Source organism: Brassica napus, chromosome C7 (assembly GCF_020379485.1).
Source record: "Brassica napus cultivar Da-Ae chromosome C7, Da-Ae, whole genome shotgun sequence".
Lineage (NCBI taxonomy): Eukaryota > Viridiplantae > Streptophyta > Magnoliopsida > Brassicales > Brassicaceae > Brassica > Brassica napus.
The window spans coordinates 18,430,886-18,452,423 of NC_063450.1; the positions used below are offsets into that span (position 1 = coordinate 18,430,886).

General features: G+C 34.7%; 3 protein-coding genes across 4 annotated transcripts; 1 reads left to right on the top strand and 2 right to left on the bottom strand.

Moving 5' to 3' along the window:
* Nucleotides 1-7,451: 7,451 nt before the first annotated feature.
* Nucleotides 7,452-10,403, bottom strand: LOC106452903 (ribonucleoside-diphosphate reductase small chain A). The gene is made up of 10 exons (XM_013895094.3): nt 10,176-10,403; nt 9,884-10,087; nt 9,408-9,568; nt 9,264-9,312; nt 8,717-8,843; nt 8,555-8,620; nt 8,344-8,460; nt 8,104-8,266; nt 7,936-8,006; nt 7,452-7,823 (listed from the first exon to the last, which is right to left on the bottom strand). Exons 2-10 carry the CDS (start codon nt 10,044-10,046, stop codon nt 7,709-7,711), a joined length of 1,032 nt encoding a protein of 343 aa, XP_013750548.1. The 5' UTR covers nt 10,047-10,087; nt 10,176-10,403; the 3' UTR covers nt 7,452-7,708.
* On the top strand, nt 10,236-12,320 carry LOC106452904 (endo-1,3;1,4-beta-D-glucanase). Its single transcript, XM_013895095.3, has 7 exons — nt 10,236-10,624; nt 10,766-10,787; nt 11,097-11,223; nt 11,431-11,521; nt 11,616-11,705; nt 11,787-11,887; nt 12,018-12,320. Exons 1-7 carry the CDS (start codon nt 10,477-10,479, stop codon nt 12,156-12,158), a joined length of 720 nt encoding a protein of 239 aa, XP_013750549.1. The 5' UTR covers nt 10,236-10,476; the 3' UTR covers nt 12,159-12,320.
* Nucleotides 12,276-16,945, bottom strand: BNAC07G07960D. Of its 2 annotated transcripts, none has more exons than XM_013895092.3 (14): nt 16,650-16,945; nt 16,111-16,195; nt 15,805-15,908; nt 15,518-15,644; nt 15,207-15,301; nt 14,759-14,882; nt 14,574-14,654; nt 14,359-14,457; nt 14,087-14,242; nt 13,943-13,997; nt 13,798-13,868; nt 13,469-13,513; nt 13,077-13,256; nt 12,276-12,980 (listed from the first exon to the last, which is right to left on the bottom strand). In XM_013895092.3, the coding sequence occupies exons 1-14, from the start codon at nt 16,685-16,687 to the stop codon at nt 12,537-12,539; spliced, it is 1,704 nt and encodes a 567-aa protein (XP_013750546.1). In that variant the 5' UTR covers nt 16,688-16,945; the 3' UTR covers nt 12,276-12,536. The 2 variants fall into 2 exon arrangements, with proteins under 2 accessions (XP_013750546.1, XP_013750547.1); XM_013895093.3 differs by having other exon boundaries at nt 16,114-16,195; nt 16,650-16,943.
* Between the last annotated feature and the right edge of the window lie 4,593 nt (nt 16,946-21,538).

A 21,538-nucleotide genomic window follows, 5' to 3' on the forward strand; every position in this document is an offset into this window, starting at 1 on the left:
ACCGAGGTGGTCCAGACTAGAGACCGAAGTGAGCAAGGACGCTGCCAGGGCGTCACCATGTGGCTCACCGTGTAACGGTCTTCGGTCTCGGGTGCTGCAGCCCACATGTAAATTCCGCAGTGGCCAAGACTCGAACCCAGAGGCGGGCACTCCAGCTGGAGCTCCTATACCACTATAAACAAATGGGACAAGATCATCTCTAGATCCAAACCTTGGTGTTTATCAGGTAGGTAATGGTTAGATTCAATTACCAGCCTTTCATTTTTTAATTAAAACTTTTAAAGAACCATTGCATACGAGGATTTTATTTAGTGGGTCAACGAATTTCAAACTCCGATACCATTTTTGGTAACCGAGATATTTCTTACTGACACTGTTTTCTCTGTAAATTTTATTTAACTTAAGAAACAAATCAAAGATAAATTACAAGATTGATAAATTAAACTGACGTATACATTGAAATTCCCTAAAACTAAATCCAAACAAAGAAAGAGTAGAAACCAGCATATAAACTGAACATAATAAGTATAAGAACACATTCTAAACACACAAGCTATAAAAGTAGATGACTTTCAATACAACCCTCAAAAAAAAGAAACAGAAAACATAGACAAGGGTAAACCAACATATATCACAAAAGGAAGAGATAACGGTACATTGGGATGGTGCTTTGGGATGGTGGTTTAACGTTTGGAGTCTATTCCATTGTACCCCTAGATTCTTGTTGGAAGAGCATGTTTACGTCGTGTCTCGGTATTACCAACGGCTACGCTTGGTCTGGGAGGATTAGTAGGCCCGGATCAACTACGATTATTAAAAAAAAAAGAAGAGATAAATCTCTTACCGGCACTTTTATATCACGTGATTTCTGTTTTTTATACAAAATTCTTATAGTAAAAGTACTAATTTTCCTCTTTAAAAAAATTGTGTTGATTGTGTTTTATATTAATAATATAATCAAAAAATCTTTTAATTAATAATAAATTAAATTATTTTGATCATTCTCATTAGCAATAATTTTAGCTATATTTCGATTATTCATCACTGATTAATAGAAAAACACTATATTTTTAAAGTTTCATAAAAGTAATATTTTGGTATAGATAAAAATGATTCAAGATATATTGAGATAATTTCCAATTAACAATAATTCTAACTATATTTTGATTATTTCTCACTAACTAATGATAAATAAAAATATATCTCGAAGTTTTCAGCATCAATATGAAGTATCACTGAGACAAAAAAAGTTATAGTTTAATATAAAATAGAGTTCTTTTATAGTGTGAGACTATTTATACAAAATTTTAGTGAAATAATATATATATATATATATGTTTATTTATTTTTAATATATGTAAAATTAGTTTGGTTTTCAATTTTTGTAATAAACATATTTAGTCTTATTTGAGATAAAAAAATCGATTTAAAAAGTATAACATGTTCACTATGTCGAATTTTATATTGTAAAATATTATAATATTAACTATTAGAACGTGATAAAACCTTTTTATTTTAAAATAACATCTTGTTTATGTATATGATAGTTACTATTTCTCTTGACAATTAAATTTTTTTTAAAATATATAGTTTCATACAATTTTTAGTTTTGGTTATTGATCAAAATTTTATTAATAATAGTTTTTGTTATTTTAAACAATAATTTAATATAAAATTAAATTACATTAAATATATAGTTTCATACAGTTTTCCGTTGGACTACTCTAACAACCACTTTGCTCGGCTCTACAGCTTCTCCGGACTGGTCCATCATGGTGGCTTCTCTGAAGCGACAGCGTCGAAACAATCTTGATGTTATTCTGCTTAAGATGGTCTTTCACACTACTATGTATACCACTTGGCAAGAAAAAACTTGAGAAGGCATCAGGGAGTTTGGTTGGCAACGGAAACCATGATTTGTCGCATTGATAAAGCTATCAGGAATAGGATTTGCTCTTTGAAGTACAAGGGCACCCATAAGCTAGAAGGTCTGCTTCGTCGCTGGTTTGAGGTGTATTCGAGATGATATATTGATTAGGTGGTCGATTTCTTTTAGCTCAGTTTTTATCTAAATCCAACTTTCCATTTGTAAATGCCCATTATTCTTTGATTAATCAATATAAAGTTTAATCAAAAAAATAATTTAGATTTAATAAATTAATTTAAAACATATATTTTTTTAAAAAAAATATTAAAAAATGTTATTTATAAATTTGTTAGAAGTAGATTTAATATTATTATACTTAATGAACGTATAAAAACATTAAGGGCATATTTTGTAAATAATATGTCAAATTAAAAAAAATTGACATCAAAAAGTTATTATATTATTTAAGCTAAAAATGTATGACTAATGGATCCGCAATCATGTTTTGTACTCAAGGTTGATAAACAATCTTGAAATCTTGGAATCTTTCTCTTAGAATTGTCAACTTCTTCAGTTCCATTGAAAATTTGGGTCATGATGCCGATTAGGAATCATTGAAATCAAATCATTTCAATCCGTTCAAAAATGTTGACAGATTTAGTATTGTAACATACTTTATTTTTCCTAAAAGTGCTTACAGCTTCGTATGCAGAAATGACATGCACCTCTTTTGGTTCCTTATTCCCACAAGTTGGTCATATCCAGAAAAATGTTTTCAAACCATCCACTGAACTATGATTCAAGAGTCCATGATCCATCCACCATACAAATGCTCTGCAAGCTTACATGCATCTTTAGCGGTTACTGGATGATGTAGTGATTGTACATCTGCTATGTCTATTGTATTTGACTCAAACCAAATGTGGCATTTATCTTCTGTGTGCCTTACTAGTTCTAAAGGATCTCTTGTGATTCCTTTAAATAATTTATCGTTTTGGGCTCTTTGTACATATCATATTATATGTGGATACAAATTTCTATCCAACTCCAAGTCTTCGGTATCGTTTTTCCTCCAAAACATATAGTCTAAGTTGGTATAAACACTTTAAATAAGAAAAATGATGAACATGATTGTGTATATGATAATTCCTAAGGTTGTAAAGCTAGTGGACATTCAAAAATATCATGATTTACAGATTCATCTATATTCTCACGTCTAAGACAATGATTATCACATCGCATAGGATGAGATGTCGGATTTTACCGCTATATGTCATCTTACAATCAACCATATAAGATGACATATTTTCAGAGGAACACTAATTTTCTAACCAAAAACTTGAACATAGTGATGTTAGACTCTGTTAACATAGCCTTAGGTTTGTGATTTAGAATATTGCTAACCATCCAATATCTTGATTTTACGGTATACTGGCCACTTTTGTATAACTTTAACAAAACTTATCATCTTCAGTGGATTGATTTACAGATGAACTCTGAATAAGTAGTAGTATATCATCTGATACGATTACATTCTCCAGCATTTTCACATCCCATTCTTTAGATTTATTATGAATAAAGTCACTAACCATCACCCTTGTGTGGATTACCGGAATACTAGGCCGAGATGGCCTCGCATGAATCATTGGAATCTATGAATTTTTTCAAACTCTAATCTCAAAACCAAAATGCATTTTCTGTCTAATTCACATGGCGTCAATAATAGTCTACTTACTGATAAACTTTTCTATATGTAAAAAAAACTATATTAAGTCCCACATCGTTTAATGATGTGATCTTTGAGAAATATATAAGTGTATGGGCAATCCTCCACTCTTGAGTTTGTTTTTGGGTGTGAGTTAGGCCCATCACTAATATGGTATCAGATCCCATGGTGAAAGCCCGACATATGATTTCTCACATAAACAGTTTCCTACCTATGTAGCCTGTACAAATGGCTCATATTGCTGTGGTAATTTCGAGATGTAGGGCTTGAGCTGTTTCCAATGGACCATTTCTCACCCACGTCTCGAGGGGGCATATTAAGTCTCACATCGTTTAATGATTTGATCTTTGGGCAATATATAAGTGTATGGGCAATCCTCCACTCACGAGCTAGCTTTTGGGTGTGAGTTAGGCTCATCACTAATATGGTATCAGAGTCCATGGTGAAAGCCCGACATATGATTTCTCACATAAACAGTTTCGTACCTATGTAGCATGTACAAGTGGCACATATTGCTGTGGTAATTTCGAGATGTTGGGCTTGGATTGTTTCCAATGGACTGTTTCCCACCCACATCTCGAGGGGGCATATTAAGTTCCACATCGTTTAATGATGTGATCTTTGGGCAATATATAAGTGTATGGACAATCCTCCACTCTTGAACTAGTTTTTGAGTGTAAGTTAGCTCCATTATTAATAAACTATTAGTAGATTATGATTTGCATAAGCGAACTAAATCTATAATACATGTTAAAAAGGTTAATTTCATATAATGCTTATATTTTAATACATCAGATATAACATGAGATTGTTGTATTTTTCTATAAATAGGGTTAACAAAGTGATTGTCTTTGTTGATAGTAAAAAAACCAGAAATAGGATAATATTGACAGAAAAAAGAATGAAAAAGAAGATAATTGGATTAGTGGTTAGGAGTAGGTGAAGATGTTGTTAGTGGAGGTTGGGGATGGTCCATCACCGGTCAGTTTCTAATTGAAGATAATGAAAGTCCTATCGTTTGCTTTAATCAATTGACATCTCGAATGGAAATGCAGCATGTATCTCTAGTTACCTTTTTGTGAAAGCACAAAATCAAGCAATGTTTTATACCTTACCGGTCCACTGTTCAACAAACTACCATCATATTTTATAAACTTGAATGCGCAAATATTTTTATTATTAGAACTTGTTATATATTGTTAACTGACTTTTAAAACATGATACAATTTTTAGGGAGTCTAATCCAATAGTTTATATATTGGGGACTTGTATTTGGCTGTTTTACTTTTAAAGCCAACAAATTAATCTACATCTTTAATCGTTTTTTCCAAATGATCAGAGGGTAAAGATGCTAATCAAGATTTAGATCAGGAAAGGGCAGCTTGTTAATCATAAATAACATGTTGGAGAAAAACGAAACACGATAATTAGTTTTGATTAGTATTAGTCAAATCTCCAAAACTGTTTCAGGGAGATAAGTGGATCGGACCCAAAACAAAAGAGTCCCTTTTGATTCTGTTAACTAAAGGGTTGTTTGGTTGATGTCTCTTTCGAGTAAGAATCATATCTTGGTTGGTGAGCACACACACATACAAACACTAGTCACAATAGTGAGGTTCATGTTCTTTTGTCTTTCTGTCCAGTTGTCTGAAAACGAAGGCGTTTCAGATTTAGACTGCGCACCTTCCCATCTTTACACCAATTTCATCAATTTTCGTTGTATTTTTCCTCCCATGATCCAAGATTTACTTATTGATCATTTGTACGTTACAATATTTGTGGATATAGTTAGGTGTTGTTTTGTTCTTATTTGTCTCTATAAATTTAGAAGGAGTTAGTTGGACCAAGTAATCCTAAAAATAAATATTACTATTTTATAGTAACTAATAAGGAGTAACTAATAAGGAAGTAATTTAAATATCTAAAAGACTAACATAATATAATGATTGGTTAAACACTTAAACTGCAGTAAGTCTATTTAGTTTTAATTTTTACTATAACTATAAAAGTTAATAATCATGCTTTTTTAGTTTTTAAAAACACACCTACAAATAAAGAAATCACTCTAGAAGACCTATTTTCAACAGCATTATTTAGTAAATTTTACAAAAACATATTAGTGTATAAATATTTTTTTCTCATGTAATTCTTCCAATTACATCATATATAACTATATTAAAAAAATTACAACCAATCATCCACAATATTATTCATTTACAGATTTTATTTGATTTTTAAGTTCATATATGATTTGTAAAATTTGGTAATTTTTAATTATAGTTTAATTAGTAACTATATTTTGTAAATTTGTATAAATTTATGTGTTTGTATTTAATATGTAATACTTTTAAATTTTGTTAAAATTTACTTTAAAATAAAATTTATTACTAAATTGTATGATTGAATATCAATAAATTTAAATAATATTTATAGAACAGAGAATAAATAACATGTAATTTTGATAATAATAAGTCTGATAACCTATAGTTTTGTTGGAGATAAATAATTTTACTTCTAAAGGAATTAAAACAGAGATGACAAAAAAAAATGACAAAAGAAAAACCGAATACAAACAGATAAATGCTATAATTTTTAGCCGAAAACTTTTGATAGACTGCATCGGATAATAAAGGATAGGCCTGGGCATAAAATTCGGAACCCGAAATCCGAACCGAACCCGAACCTAAAAACCCGACCCGTTATCCGACCCGAAACGTAAAAATACCCGAACGGATCTTGTAGGGTGGTACAAAAAATATCCGAACCCGAAGTGTTATTAACCGAACCCGAACGGGTAACCCGAAAAATCCAAAATTAATAGTCAATATAAATATTTTGGAATATATATAAGTATTCCAATTATTAAATTCAATATTTGTGGTAATATTATATATAATAATAAATGCTTTAAGTACACAACTAGTTATAAATGAGTATTTTATAATTTGCTCATTGAATAAAAAGTCTACTCTCTATAAGGCAATACATATTGTTTGCAAATGATGTTTGTTTTCATACTTGATTTAACATTTTATTGTTATTTTATTAATTTTATATGTGATAGATTAATTTTCATTTAATTTAGATGTTTTTCTTTATGTTTTACTTCAAAAATTTGTTTTTTACTTTGGTTATATCCGAACCGAACCGATATAACCCGAATCCGTACGATATATGATTACTTTATGGGTTATATGACGCAATACAATTTTGAATCGATCCCGAAGTGTTATTATCCGAACCCTATCCGTATTAATAAAATTTTAGTATGAGACCTAGAAGCATAAACCCGAAAATCCGAAAACCCGAAAAATCCGACCCGAATGCCAACGGATACCCGAACGTCCAGGCCCGATAAAGGATGATAAACAGACTTTATAAAGGTTGGCCAAGTGGGAATTTTTAAAAAATGTCAATGGGGTTGTAGAGTTTTCTTAAAGTATACAGCTAAGCCGCACCATATAATATAAATTATTCCATGTTTCTCCAACGAATTGGAGTGTTTGGACTATAATAATTGTTGGTGGTAAGTTAATTAATTTTTATTAATACGGTTTTCACTGTCACATGGTGAGCCAGATTGTTAAACGACATCGTCACATATGTTGGCTTCTTGCATTGGAAGTCATAACTTGCTCGCGACTATATATCAATTCGTTATTTCAGATATTTATAGAAACTAACAGTGTATGTCCAAGTCCTAATAATACCATTGCTTTTTTTGTTAAGCTTTGTTTCAGTTTCATTAATGCACTGTAAACGTGTTTAATTATTATTACTACCAAACTAGTAATTGAAGACATTGATTGACAAAACCATTGAAACATTTTAACAACAAATAACAATGATATCTCACCATTTTAGTTGAAAATATTTCTTATTATTTCAGTTATATATTAACTAAGATGTAATATTATTACACATTAAAGAAGGCACAAATAATAGTAACATAACATCTATTGCTAAGCCAAAACCAAAACAAATGGTGATTTTAAGTGAGTTTGTTTCTTCTTCTTCTACTACTACTAGTCTACTAGTCTACTACACTGTTCCCATTTTGGAGTAACTCATAAAGAATGAGATGAGCCCTTCCCAGAGTCAATGGCGAATTTCATTCAAAAGTCCTCATCAATCTTGAATTCGTAGTTCTTATTACCTTCTTGGAGGCTTGACATAACAGATGCTTTCTGATACTCTCCCACTCTCTTCTCAAAGAAGTTTGTCTTCCCTCTGTCATATAAAATAGCAAAAAACCACACTTAACCAATGAAGATAAATAACACTGTTCTTGATCAGGTTAATGCATCTTAAGTTGAGTGAAATTCAAAAGAGATATACTTACCGGAGAGATATGAACTCCATCCAGTCAAATGGATTATCTGCTTTGTATCTCCTTTCACATCCCAATGTAACCTACAAAAAAAAAATGAGAGACAAATCCATGAGATTGACACAAAAAGGCAGTTCATGCTGTAAACAAGAGGGAGAATTAACATTAAATCCCTTATACCAGAAGACGGTCTGCGACAAATTGTATGTACTGACTCATGAGGTTTGAGTTCATTCCAATCAGATCGCATGAAAGGGCCTTGCAGACAAACTCTGTCTCAATTTCCACTGCCTCATGAACAATCTGATAAACTTTCTCCACAGGAAGCTGCTTCTGAAGCAAACTGCACAAAGTTTGATAAGGAGTAAATGAACTATAGAGATGCTTTGCTTATAAAACACAATGCGGATTGATGCGTACCTGTACAAGAGACATGCAAAGTCACAGTGGAGACCCTCGTCTCTCGATATAAGCTCGTTTGAGAAAGTCAAACCAGGCATAAGACCTCTCTTCTTCAGCCAGAAGATGGCACAGAAGCTGTAAAAAAGAAGTCATGTAATGCTTAAGTGCTTATACACAAAGTCTGCTTGCTACTAAGAGCTACATAAAACGCAACAACAGGAAAAGGTACCTTCCGGAGAAGAAGATTCCTTCGACGCATGCAAAAGCAACAAGCCTCACAGCAAAAGACATAGGACTGCAGCAGACAAATGGTATATATACTGACTGATTAGACAGATGTTTCTTGGAACAACTAAATCCGAGCAACAAAAACAAGAAGTTGGATTGATACCTTTGAATCCAATCTAAACACCATTTAGCCTTGTTGGAAATGCAGGGAATGGTCTCAATAGCATTGAACAATCTATCCTTCTCCTGCGAATCCTTTATAAACGTCTCCAGAAGTTGGCTGTACATCTCTGAAGTTTCCCAACAGTAAGAAAAAAAATAAAGAGGCTCTAAATCAGTTTTACTTGGTATACTCAAAACCCAAAATGCTACCAGTTATAGAGCAACTTGCAAGACCAAAAACCTAGGTCGTAGTCTTAGTTTAGTGTACCCGGCCAAATCTAGAAAAACTTAACCATATCAAAGGTCAAACTGGATACTGGCTACAGCAAGTCTTATGGTTTTGGTCCTCGGATGTTAATGTTCATTCACCATGACAAATAGAACTTAACAAAGTAAGCATCCCTATGAAAACATACAATCTATCTAGCCAGGCTTGACTTAAGGATATCTCAGAGTTTGCAGTAAGAATCAGAACTGAAAACATTTGAGAATATGCACAAAAGATGATATAGAATTTCACAAGCTTCTATAATATGCACAGCACGTACCAGAATGAATGTTCTCCATGGCAATTTGAAACCCATAGAAAGCACGAGCCTGAGAATCCAGAGAACAGTCTGTATTAGATGAAACAGTTTGTGCAGGTTTCAAGATATGTCATGCCCTACCATACATATATTATATATACTCACCTCAGGGACTTGGACATCATTCAAGAACCTAGCGGCCAAATTCTCCAAAACAATCCCATCTGATGCCGCGAAAAAGGCCAGAACATGGCTGATGAAATGTTTCTCTGAATCCGACAACTTTTCCCAGTGCTGCACATCCGTCGAAAGATCAACTTCTTCAGCTGCAAAACCCATTCATTAAAAAAAAAAAAAAAAAAAAAAAAAGTAAAACAACCACTACGAGAAACAGAGCAATCACATACACATGACATGACTAGAACATGATTAGAATTAAAGTCCTTTTTGCATAAGAATTAGAAGCAAAAAACATATTCTTCTCCTATTCTCCGTATCCAGCAAACATCTATTACAAAGTTAAAACCTAAAACTTTTACAATTCTATAAACAAAGTTACAAACTTTATTAATCATCATTCAAAATATTCGAGAATAAAACAAAGTAAGTAAAACACACACAAAAACAAAGAGAGGACAAACCAGTCCAGAAGCTGGCCTCAGCCTTCTTATACATCTCCCAAATCGACTTGTACCTAATTGGGAACATAGTGAACCTCTGGTTCTGCGCCGTTAATAGCGGCTCCTCCGATTCTTCTTCTCCTCCCTCCAAGTCCCTTCTTTGACCGTCCTTGAGCGAACCCATTCGTCTCTCTCTGTTTCCTATTCTTCAGTTCTGTTTGGGTTCTGAGGTTGAGAAACAGAGGATAAGTAAGATACATAGAAAGAAAAAAAAAGGAGAAAAACCCTTGTAAAGAAACAGAAACCGACAAACCTGTCTTGTGTTTTTGTCTCTTTGGATGGCGGAAAGCGATCAACTAACTCGTGAATCAATCGCCATCTTCTTCCCGTCGTGGTTCTCAACGCAAAATATTTTAACCACAACAACAAGGAAAGTTAAAAATAATAAATAAATCGCTTTTTAACTATGTTTTTAACTTTTTACTTTTTAGTTAACGCACGTGTGCATTGTTACTTCCACCTAACAGTGCACACGTGTGGGTTGTTAATGTGTACCGTCCCTTGCTTAAAGCGGAGGGAGCCTTTGTTCTTGTCTCGGCGAAGAAAGGAAAGATATGTCGGGTCATCAGTGTACGGAGAACCCGCCTAAGCTGGATCCAAATAGCGGGTCGGGTCATGTAGAGAAGCTAGGCGGCCTCGACAGTTACGTCTCTGGTTCAACTCACTCAAAGCTCGCCGTGGTTCTTGTCTCTCATGTTTTCGGTGAGCCTTTTCTTCACTACTTTTCTAACTATTGAGTAAAGAAGTGTTCTTCTCCTTTAAAGTATCAATCTTTCTGAACTTGGTTTGATTTTTAAGAATCTAAACTTCCTTTTTTTTTTTTTTTTTTTTGGTCCTCCGCAGGATATGAAACTCCACAACTGAGGTAGTTTAGTACTTACTGTAGATGCTCACTAGAACCCCCAAGTATCAAGTGTATGCCTTTTGTTGATAGGTAGATTCGTATCACATTTTGGTTGGTAATAGAACCCCAAGAATCTATTACAAGAAGGACAATCCTAATAGAACCCCAAAGAATCTAGTGTCACTGGGGAGTTAATTTTGTCTCCTTGTGCTAGCTTCTAGATCGGAAATGATATAAGAACGTTTTGACACTTTTTTTTTTTTTTTTCTATGACTCGAAATAAGTATCCTGTTGTAACTTGCTTTGGTTTTTGCTTGTTCTGTGACACAGGAAACTTGCTGACAAAGTTGCAGAAGCTGGATTCTATGCGGTGGTTCCCGACTTCTTCCATGGAGATCCCTATAATCCCGCGAATGAGGATCGACCACTTCCTATCTGGATAAAAGATCACCCACAAGTTAGTTTCCTCTTCCTTTATCCAAGTCAGTGTTTTTTTTGTTTTTTCTCTCTCTCTCTGAGGTTTCTAATGGTCCTACTTTTCCATACCTTCTGATGATCATTTGAATGCATTATTGTTTGTTTGTTTTCGTTGATGATTGCAATGTTAGATTCTAGCCAGTGCTTTTATTCTTATTTGAAATGAATCCATGGATTGAATTTGTAGGATAAGGGTTTTGAAGACTCAAAGCCAGTAGTTGATGCCTTGAAGAACGAAGGCATAACTACAGTTGGAGCAGCAGGGTTCTGTTGGGGTGGTGAGTTTGGTTTTGCTTCATCCCATCTTTAACAAAATGTGCTCCATATTTTGTAACAGAAACTCTTTTGTTTCGTCTTGTCTTCTGATCACAGCAAAAGTTGCGGTGGAACTGGCGAAGCAAGAGCTTGTTAAAGCTGTTGTTTTGTTACATCCTTCTCGTGTTACGGTGGATGATATCAAGGGTAAGTAGATATTTGATTATGATTTTACTTGTTTTCCCTTCTCCTTTGCTAATGGTAATGCGATGACCGTGATTGAACCAGGGGTCAAGGTTCCAATTTCTGTGTTAGGAGCTGAATACGATCAAGTGACTCCTCCAGAGCTCGTGAAGCAATTCCAACATGTTTTAGCTACAAAACCTGAGGTACTTTCTTTGCTCAGCTTATTCACTTACCTTTATTGTTTTTCAGTTTCTAGTAGCTGGTCTGTTTAAGGAAGAAACTATTTCTGTATTCTGCAATCTGACTAACCATCAAGCGAATATGATGTTGAAGGTGAAAAGTTTTGTGAAGATATTCCCAAGAGTCAGACATGGTTGGACTGTTAGGTACGACCCGAATGATCCATCAGAGGTTAAAGCCGCAGAGGAAGCTCACAAGGACATGCTCGTTTGGCTCACCAACCATGTCAAGTGAGAAGCTTTGGTTTACACAGAATAAAGTAACGAGGCTTGAGATGCTGTAAGAAAAATGTTTTAAATAAATAATGTAGTATCTTCAATCTTCCTCGAGTGTATTCTTCTTATAAACAAGTACTTGCAAAGGAATAATTGAATCATCATCAAATGTTTGTAACAAGAGTAAGAGGATAAAGAACACTTAAACAAGTACATGGAACGAACAAAATGAATACCCAAGAACACAAACAATTTGAATCAAATCATAACCAAACCCAAACAATGTTAAGCCTAACATTGACAAATCACTGAAAACAAACAAACAAACAAACTAGTTTTGGACATATATGCATGGACTTCACCAAATTGCCAAAATCAAATTTATCAATAACTGGAATCATTTGTTGTTTTTGAAGAAGTTGAGATCCCACTTACGTATTAACCCGTCAAAGACTTTGCCTGGTGCGCTACTAGTACGTTCAACTGTCACTGTGGCCTTTGTATCTGCCGACATGTCACCGTTCTCGCTTGCATTCTGGCTCGTGCAGCCAGGCACAGAAGCATCTACGGGTGCTGTTAGAGAATCCGAGGTCCCATTTGGAGCTTTGGACTCGGAAGATGATGGTGCTACATCCCCGCCGACTGTTGCTGGACTCGAAGCAGAATCAGTAGTCTCTGACTGGTTTGCTTGAGTTGAAGTTGATTCTTTCCTAGAAAGAAGGGGTTCTTGTGCAGTTTGAAAAGAATTGCTGCCAAGAACTCTCTTCTCGGGAGATTCTTTTTTCTCAAGACTTTGCACTTCCAAGTCCTTCAGTGACTCCATCACCGCTTTCATAAGCATCTGAACCAAGTAATAAGATTTTGAGAAATGTCAACAGAACATGAGACAATACTACAAGGTTTAGTTAAAGTAGAATATCCACTTTTTTAATCTCACCCTTTCTTCTTCCTCTGCATTAGATGGGATGTCCTCTAAGTGATACTCCAGATATTGGTCATCATCTAAAGCCATCGCAAGCTGAGGAGGGTACTGATCATGATCACCATTTGACAAATCAAAGCTTATCATATCAGGAGATGATGAACTGTCTTCACGGCCATCATGATTCTCTTTTTCCTGAAACGAAATCATTATGCCACATCGGCTATCTTCATTTCTTTGATTTCTTTTCATTTTTTATGTACAAGAATATAAGATAGTCACCATAACACATCTCTCTCTACTGTGGTTCATCCAATTACCATTATATGATCAAACGACCATATGCTTAAACATGGTGACTAGTAACTATGAACACAAGAAAGAAAATAATGAAACTGATCTTATACCTTAGTTTCTGATGGAGAACCGTTGGATGTGACATTCGAAGGAACCTGAACGAAGTAATAGAAACCCATCAATACTATGATGAAGAAAGCTTGAAACTACAACCCACAGCCTTCTCTTTTACTATATTCATAAGCTTTAAGCTCTTTCTGTAAAGTTCTATAATCAGATTGCAGTGAAGGAATATGAAAACTGGAATTTTGGAACGTTAGGTGAGCAATTGATTGCTTATCATCCGAATTATGGAAAACAAAACATCAAACCTATGCATAAGTGAACTGTATTAGACATTAGCAATTAAAAAGACCAAGATTAGCCACGAATTACTGACATCTGTGCGACTCATGGGTCTTTTCACGCGGACTTCATTGATTGCCTCAGAGATGCTACTCCCGGCTAAACCTGAATAGTGACAAAATATGTTACCTTTGAGCTCAAATATCAGAAACTTAAAGAGGAAGACCAGTATGACTCACTCTTCTGCACTGATGATTGTGGAATAGTTGTGTCATGCATAGTGCCCCAACTGCCCTGAACATAAAATAAACAACACTATTGACGTTTCTTGAAGCAGAAACAAGAGAGAAAAGTAAACAGTCATAAGTGCGAGATGACATTACCTTTGCTAAGTACTCATCTAACGAGTCATAAAATGTCGGCCCCGTAACCTCTGGTGGACGAAGGACGTTGTGGAAAAAGATATTTATCGAATCAAAGTAGAACTGAGGCCGAGGAGAGTTGTGATCTCCCTCAAACTTGATGATATTTTTGTCACCCTGCCATAGCCATAAGCAAGATGTTTGTAGCAAAGAATATAGAGGCTAGCAGAAGAGAACATATAAGATGAACAATGGGCAAGATGAAGGAAGGCTAGCAAGAATTGGAAACTTACTACGTAGGCTTCATATATAAGATCTGAATGATGAGGGCGAATAAAGTCATCATCTAAGGCATGTCCAAATAAAACTGGAACAAAACTAGACTTTGCTACCTGCAGCATGAAAGATAAAAAAAAATGTAAGTGGATATATTTTACCAATCAAAAACTTTTCCAACTAGAAGGATGATCATGGCAAAAAAAATAGACATTTGAGTAGAGAACACAACCTTAATGGTATTCAGATCCGTTATATCGAACTTTGCCTTTTTCTGAATAGCTCTCCGCATGAACTGTATTGCAAATTTCACCTGAACATACAATGGAAAGAGATAAAAACCATAGAATAAAAGCAATGTGGAAAACCTTGTAGTAGAGAGAACAATAGCACCAGAAAGATAATAAAATTGCTTACGGTAAACTTTGGTAGACGGAACTTATATGTATCTACAAGTTCCATCATCAGATCAACCAAATCGGAGAAAGGGCTATCTAAAATCATTCCTGCAATGGAAGGATCCTCAGCTCCATACATCAAGCTGTAACAGAAAAGATGATTCAAAACAATGACATCACAGTTTAGCACGCAAGACAAGTGATGGCAATAATAAATTGCTTATTTCACAACTTCATCTTAGCTCGTATGGTGGTTCAAGTGAGACATGTGTTAGGTATGGCTAATAACTGGAAAGTACCACAGTATCTATTCACCTCTCTAAAGCTACTGAAAGTTTCACAGCATAATGAATCGCCCGTACGATTTACTTTCATTGATACTGTTCCAAACCATTACTTAAACTTTATGCAACAAGGAAAAATGAATATGTTCTTATTAAATTGACAAATCAGAGACTGGAAGAAACCTCGTGACAGCACCCATTGAACGCCCCCATAACCCTATCAGGGATATATTTCCATCCTGCCGCAAGAACTCAACCACCGCCTTCAGATCATCCTTCTGCAAACACTCACAACAGGTTTAAAAATTGTTCAGAAGAACGATCAACAATCTCTCAGAATAAACAGTAATTTTATAGGCGAAGAAAAAGGCACAGAGAAACTGGTGAAGGACCAAAATCAAATGGAATATGCCTTCATACAGATAAATATAGGATGCCTAAATGTATTTTGAAGAGTGGAAGAAATAAACAAGAATGATTAAAGGAGCACATACCTCGTTCCAGCCTAAGGTGACATGTTCCCCGCCAGAGAGACCAGATCCCGAAAAATCAAGAGTGAAAACTGTGATGTTTGAAGGCAGCAACATAATTGCGGCTTCACTACCATCCGCTCTACATCCACTGAATGACAAAGTTGCAGGGAACCATTAAGTAATGCTAAAAAAATCAAGATGGTCCTCAACAGGAAACAAAAGGGTAAAAGGAAATACAACGTTAACAAATATAACTCATATCCCTGATAGTAAATTGCACAAAGGAGCTCTATGAAGCGTTCATGTACCTGTTACCATGGCAATATATTACGCAGGGTAAAGGTTTTCCTTCAGGGCGTTCAACTGGCATGTAATGACTACACTGGAGAACATCTCCCCTACTGTTTTTAATCTGCCAAAAACGCATCCGAATAACACTATTCACTTACTAATGAGGAGTTCACAAACAATTCTGATTAGTTGTCTTTTAATAAGGTTCAAAAGTTACATACAACTTATCTTTCAATAAACAGACTTTTGACTTTGTAAGACAAATAAAGTTCCAAGTTTTTATTTACATAAAGCTTAGAAACGAAATAGAAAGCTTTTATTACCACCTCTAAATCTTTTCTTTGATACCATCTGCCTTTCATCATGAAGTCCTTTTCCAAGAGATCATGTTCCGGGTCATACTCAGCTCTGCATTCACAATTTCACATAAGAAGTCAAATAAACAAAAAAAAAGTGAAACAATAATCTGGCGGATGCTCTTAGGAACATTTCTAGTTGTAACTTACAACATAGTAACGTCTCACAAGTCTTAGACAGTAATATCAAATATAAACAGTAGAATCTGAGTAGTAAAATTTCAGAATGAGATTACGTGGGTGCCCAGTAAAAAAAAAAAAGAAGAAGATTTCTTCTGACTCAGAAGAAGGTCAAGCAAGTACAGTTGATATGAATGCTAAGTAGGAAGAAGACAAACTGCAGAAGGGGGTTCGAAGTGGTCCATTTAATTTTCCGGGAAAATGACAAATCTAAAATTGAATGCCTACACGATCGAATCTAATACTTACGATAACAATTCCGAAATCAGGAAATCGAAAGATGAAAGCTTTAAAAGGAAATCAAAGAGGAAGGAAGGTTCACAAACCTTGGAGGTCGAATGATGAAGTTGACAAGCTGCTCCATTTCCAGAATCTAAAATAAAATTATCACTCTTTTCTCATATTTAATATCTTTATCTTCTCTCGATTCGTCAACTCGAACCGAAATAATTCGATTAATTAAAAAAACTGCAATTTGGCCTGTAAAAGCCTTAAGTCGAAGAAGATGGAGTTGTTTCAGAGAGAAAGAGAGAGATCGAAAGGGAAAGAGCGAAAGAGCCAAGCTTTAGAACGGATTATTGTTGTTGAGGCTGGAGACTCTTTGTTTGTTTTTGTTTTTCTTTTCCATTTTATGTTAATTAATTAATAAAGTATTTAAAACTTGCAAGTAACCAATATTTTTTGCCACTTACGAAATTTATGACTTATTTGGCTCTAACACTTTTTTTTATCGTCACAATTTGAGTATTAACATAAATCTAAGATTTGTGAGAATGTGTTGTATATTTCTTATTGTTTACACCACTATATATAGTGATTCATACAAGGTGGAATCAAAGGAAGAATTGATTTACATAATGACATGGTCAAACTCATAAAGACATAAAGTTGAATAAGTCTTCCATGTGGCTGAATGTAAACCCCCAATGGACTCTAGTCTTGAACTTGTATGGTCTAGGTTATGGACCATCCACTTCATGATTCACAGCACTCCTCCTTGGATGCCATAACCATATAGGGTTTGTAACATGCTAATGTTGCCTCATTAAAACCTCTCCCGGAAAACCCAAAACCCAATGTGGTAAAAAGGGAAACCAGAGAAAGGAAAAAGAGTACAACACACATTACTCCCCCTGATTTGGACATCATTGAAGGTCCTTGAGTCTACGCGTGCCAATCTTGTTGCGTGAACTTCCTGAATGTGCAAGAGGGCAATGATTTGGTGAAGAGGTCGGCTGAGTTTTCACTAGACCGGATCTGAAGGACGTTGACCTCTCCAGCTTTCTGCAACTCATGGGTAAAGAAGAACTTGGGTAGAATATGTTTGGTTCGGTCACCTTTGATATATCCGTCTTTGAGTTGAGCAATGCAAGCTGCATTATCTTCATATATGATGGTCGGACCCGTTGGGTCGCATATGGACGCATAATGTGGTCCTATACCTTTTGTTCAAAGATGAACTTCGATCTTATAGCTTATCTTTATGATAGCTTATTCATTCATACCACAGCTTGGTTGGTTCATGCTGAGAATTCGACCAACCATAAGTATTACCAAAATTTGGCTAATTTGTGGTGATGGTCTATAACCTTTTCTAAGGTTTAATGAATAACCATTTAACCTATCTTAGGCTGGTTAGTATAAAACACAAGGAATTTAAAATTCCTCTATGGACTGATTTGAATTGTTCTTATAGAACTCTTCACTTGCTTACATGTAGTAATTTAATTCAGTCCATGAACAACTTTAGGAAAATGCTGTTCAAGAGAACTTCTTTTCTCATCTTTTGATTCTGAGCTCAATACCGTTTGGTAAACCTTTTGGTACCAATAATATTATCATCATCATCCAGTGAGTCATATATAGCATACTACATCTTTTGAATTTCTTCCAGACATCATATGTAGTGAAATATGTAGTAGTATCCACCACATTGGATTATATAGACCTTTCCCGGTCTGTCTCACGATTTATCCTTCTTTCAGGATTTATATATTCACTGGGCATCATATGGCGTTTACATATTCATGGCCAATACAATACGCCTTTTATATATCACTTTAAACCCCACGTTTCTTTCATTATTCATTATGAGTACTCTTGTGTGGGTTTATGATCCTCGATACATATCTTTGTATTCATGTGCTACATACTTGCGCATTTTCTATGAATGTATGTGTCGACACACTTATATATATATATATATATATATATATATATATAGTTCCTTTTAGTTCCAGACATGGTATAAATCAATTTGAGATTTCATTATCTAGGACCTTAATAACCTTATAACTTGGCGTCCCAAGCTATATGGTATGGTACCTAGTTGTTCAGCTGGCCAGCCTTATATCTCAATGTCTGGAATGGTTTCCTTTAATAAAACTCGGATTTTATCTCATGCACCTTTCTTTCTTTCCGAGGTTCCTTAGAATTTATGGAACTTTATTTGGAACATTTATTTGGTCTATCTTATATAGACTTTGTAGCAACTTGGTTGTGTCTTTAAGACATCAAAACCGTGTGGTGCTAAGCTGGGATGACATAGTCATTCTTTCTCTCGGGTCAATGTGTCTGGCATTTTATTTTGCTATCATTGTAGCATATGGACGTCTATAAATTATTTTCTAGTCCGAGGATCTTTGCCAAGACATTGATGGTTGATACCAGATGGTAGATACCATTCTTTATCATTCTTTATACCAGCTTATTACTTTTCTCCTTTCATTGTTGGATATTCGGATTCATAAACCTTATGTAATCCTTGTTCCTTGGTCTATAATTAGATCACCCATTTTGGCTCAATGTTTCTTTTAAACTTATGGAGAAAGTATATTCATAATATATATCCAACATATATTCCCAATCCTCTTTATGAGATTCTAAGATCACATGATCTTAGATGGCACATATATTTGTGGTGGATTCTTTCATAATATCTTAAGATGATATATGTCTGGACTCATGACCCGTATCAGTCTGAGGTGGAAATATCTATGATCACTTATATGACCTGATATAATTACTATGGCCTGATGCAGGTTCATTCTTTTATAACTCATGGTGTCCCCAAGCATATGGACTTTTAGAATTTGAACCTTATAGGTAATGGTCTTTATATCAAATTCAACCAATATGTAATATGGTTGTGGACCATGTTTCACGGATTTTAGTATGGTCATGTATCATGGGATTTGTCCTCACTCCCCCTCATGAACATACTCAAATTCGTGGTGCTTGGGACAATAAATTCCCTTGTGCATAGATATATTGCACACACGTGAGATCTTATGGGATAACATTTGTGCCCTTTTAAATATTTGCATCATAATCCGAATGGCTAAGTATGGTAATGCCATCTAAGTGATAAATTTCGTGGGTTAATCAAACATGATTGCCCTGGCTATTTGCCTAATATCATATTGATCACTAGATCAATAGAGAATGTAGTCTCGACCACTTAGGCGATTTAATTTAGGTACTCTTATTCCCTTTTGTCCATTGTTGGAAACCATTTTTTCTTCTTAATTCAATGGACCTTATAGGGTGAATATAATGCCATTTAGGCAAAGCCTTGGTCGAGCTTCTTTTCCTTTCTTTCAAGGAATGTCCAGTTGAGTTCAAGAGTATTTTATAACTGAGCCTGGATGGCAGAGCATGTCGTGCCATTTGTCAAAGGCTTCTTTGAACTCTTTGGAAAAGTGAGTTGGGGTATTAATCCTCAATCATATTTATCTTGGCACAATAAAGGCATATAGATATAGTTTCTTATCAAACAACAGTTTGAATAAGATAATGATGAACTCAAAGTAATTCATTTTATTAATGAAGTCGTGTATAAAGCAAAGTATCAAAGCAATTCATGAAACATAAACTCAGGAAACATGAAAATGAAATGTCAAAAGACAATTATATAATATGGCCTTCACAATGCATGTGTTGCCATATGACGCTCAACTTCAGCTTCATCAGCTATAGGAGGCCTCATCTCATTATTCTTTAGCTCAATGTATCTTTTCTGAAGCTTGTCAAATCTGTTGATGGTATCTTTGATTTTCTGCTTTCTTTGTTCAGAAGCCAAAAGATATGACAAAATGTCATTATAAATGGTGAACTTCTTAGCCGTGTGTAGCAACATCACATCCTTTGGATGAAATGTGGAGTAGGTCTTATATAATAAAGAATAATGTGTTATCCTTTCACCACATAGTTCAAGACTATAAGCAATATCCATCAGAGCAGAATTATATTTGTCCACGGATTCAAAATCCTGGAATTTGAGGATCTCCCATTCATGGTTGGCCTTTTGCCACGATACCGGTTTGAACCTTTTCCTTAACTGTAACCAAAGGTCACAAGGATCCTCAACATGGAGATACATATCTCTTAATTCCTCAGTGAGATGATAACGAATAATCGTTATAGCTCTATGCCTTTCACTGTCAATGATATCATTGTACTCATTGATGCATTGTCCGAGTCCTCTGGATCTCAGGGCAACAAGAGTATTCTTTACCCATTCTAGGTAATTATCTCCAGAGAGATTTAGGGCAGAGTAATCTGAGGGTTCAAATCTCGACATCTGAATATTTAACGTGTAATTCAAGCACTCAGAATTCTATGTAAGCAATAAAATAAATCAATGTATATGATTTCAATAAGGCTTTCCCCCAAATCATATAATCTATTTGCTTAAGCAATCTTAGTATGAGAATGATCAATTGATCATTGCATCTAGTAATTCTTTTAATTATAATTCAAATTGGATTGATTATATATATAGGGTATTAAGGCCCTTTAGAATTGAATAAGGATCAATCATCATTTTATTAAATGAGATCAAGCAAGATGGATGAAATCAAGCAAATGCATGGATCAAGAAATAGCTGAATGCATGTTCAGAACTAAGCATTGGACTTAAACAATCTATATGTGATTCCTAATGCATGAGGATATTTGGTTTTCAAAGATCATAAAGCAAAAACCGATTCCTTCCTCTTTTTACAGGGTAAACCAAGACAAGAAAATTTTATAATTTTCAGGATATGTCTAGAACAAATTCAATTAGATTTTCAATCAATCGGTTTCAAAGCTGGTTTATGTTTTCAAATTAAACAAACATGCTTAACTTTAAAAATAACCGATTTAATCTAATTAGATGCAAGCAATATGAACCAATTTAGATTTTATTTTAAATGCCCCATGATTAGAATGA

Bases quoted from the DNA above. Each gene is read 5' to 3' on its own strand.
- LOC106452903 (XM_013895094.3), bottom strand. From the start codon at position 10,046: ATGGGTTCGCTCAAGGACGGTCAAAGAAGGGACTTGGAGGGAGGAGAA. The intron at 8,844-9,263 runs GTACGTGCTGTG...GGGAAACTTCAG, and splicing joins CATGGAGAACATTCATTCTG to AGATGTACAGCCAACTTCTG. The intron at 8,461-8,554 runs GTACCTTTTCCT...TCTTTTTTACAG, and splicing joins GGAATCTTCTTCTCCGGAAG to CTTCTGTGCCATCTTCTGGC.
- LOC106452904 (XM_013895095.3), top strand. From the start codon at position 10,477: ATGTCGGGTCATCAGTGTACGGAGAACCCGCCTAAGCTGGATCCAAAT. The intron at 10,788-11,096 runs GTAGTTTAGTAC...TCTGTGACACAG, and splicing joins TATGAAACTCCACAACTGAG to GAAACTTGCTGACAAAGTTG. The intron at 11,706-11,786 runs GTAAGTAGATAT...TGATTGAACCAG, and splicing joins TACGGTGGATGATATCAAGG to GGGTCAAGGTTCCAATTTCT.
- BNAC07G07960D (XM_013895092.3), bottom strand. From the start codon at position 16,687: ATGGAGCAGCTTGTCAACTTCATCATTCGACCTCCAAG. The intron at 15,909-16,110 runs GTAATAAAAGCT...CGTTTTTGGCAG, and splicing joins AAAGAAAAGATTTAGAGGTG to ATTAAAAACAGTAGGGGAGA. The intron at 14,458-14,573 runs GTTGTGTTCTCT...TTCATGCTGCAG, and splicing joins CGGATCTGAATACCATTAAG to GTAGCAAAGTCTAGTTTTGT.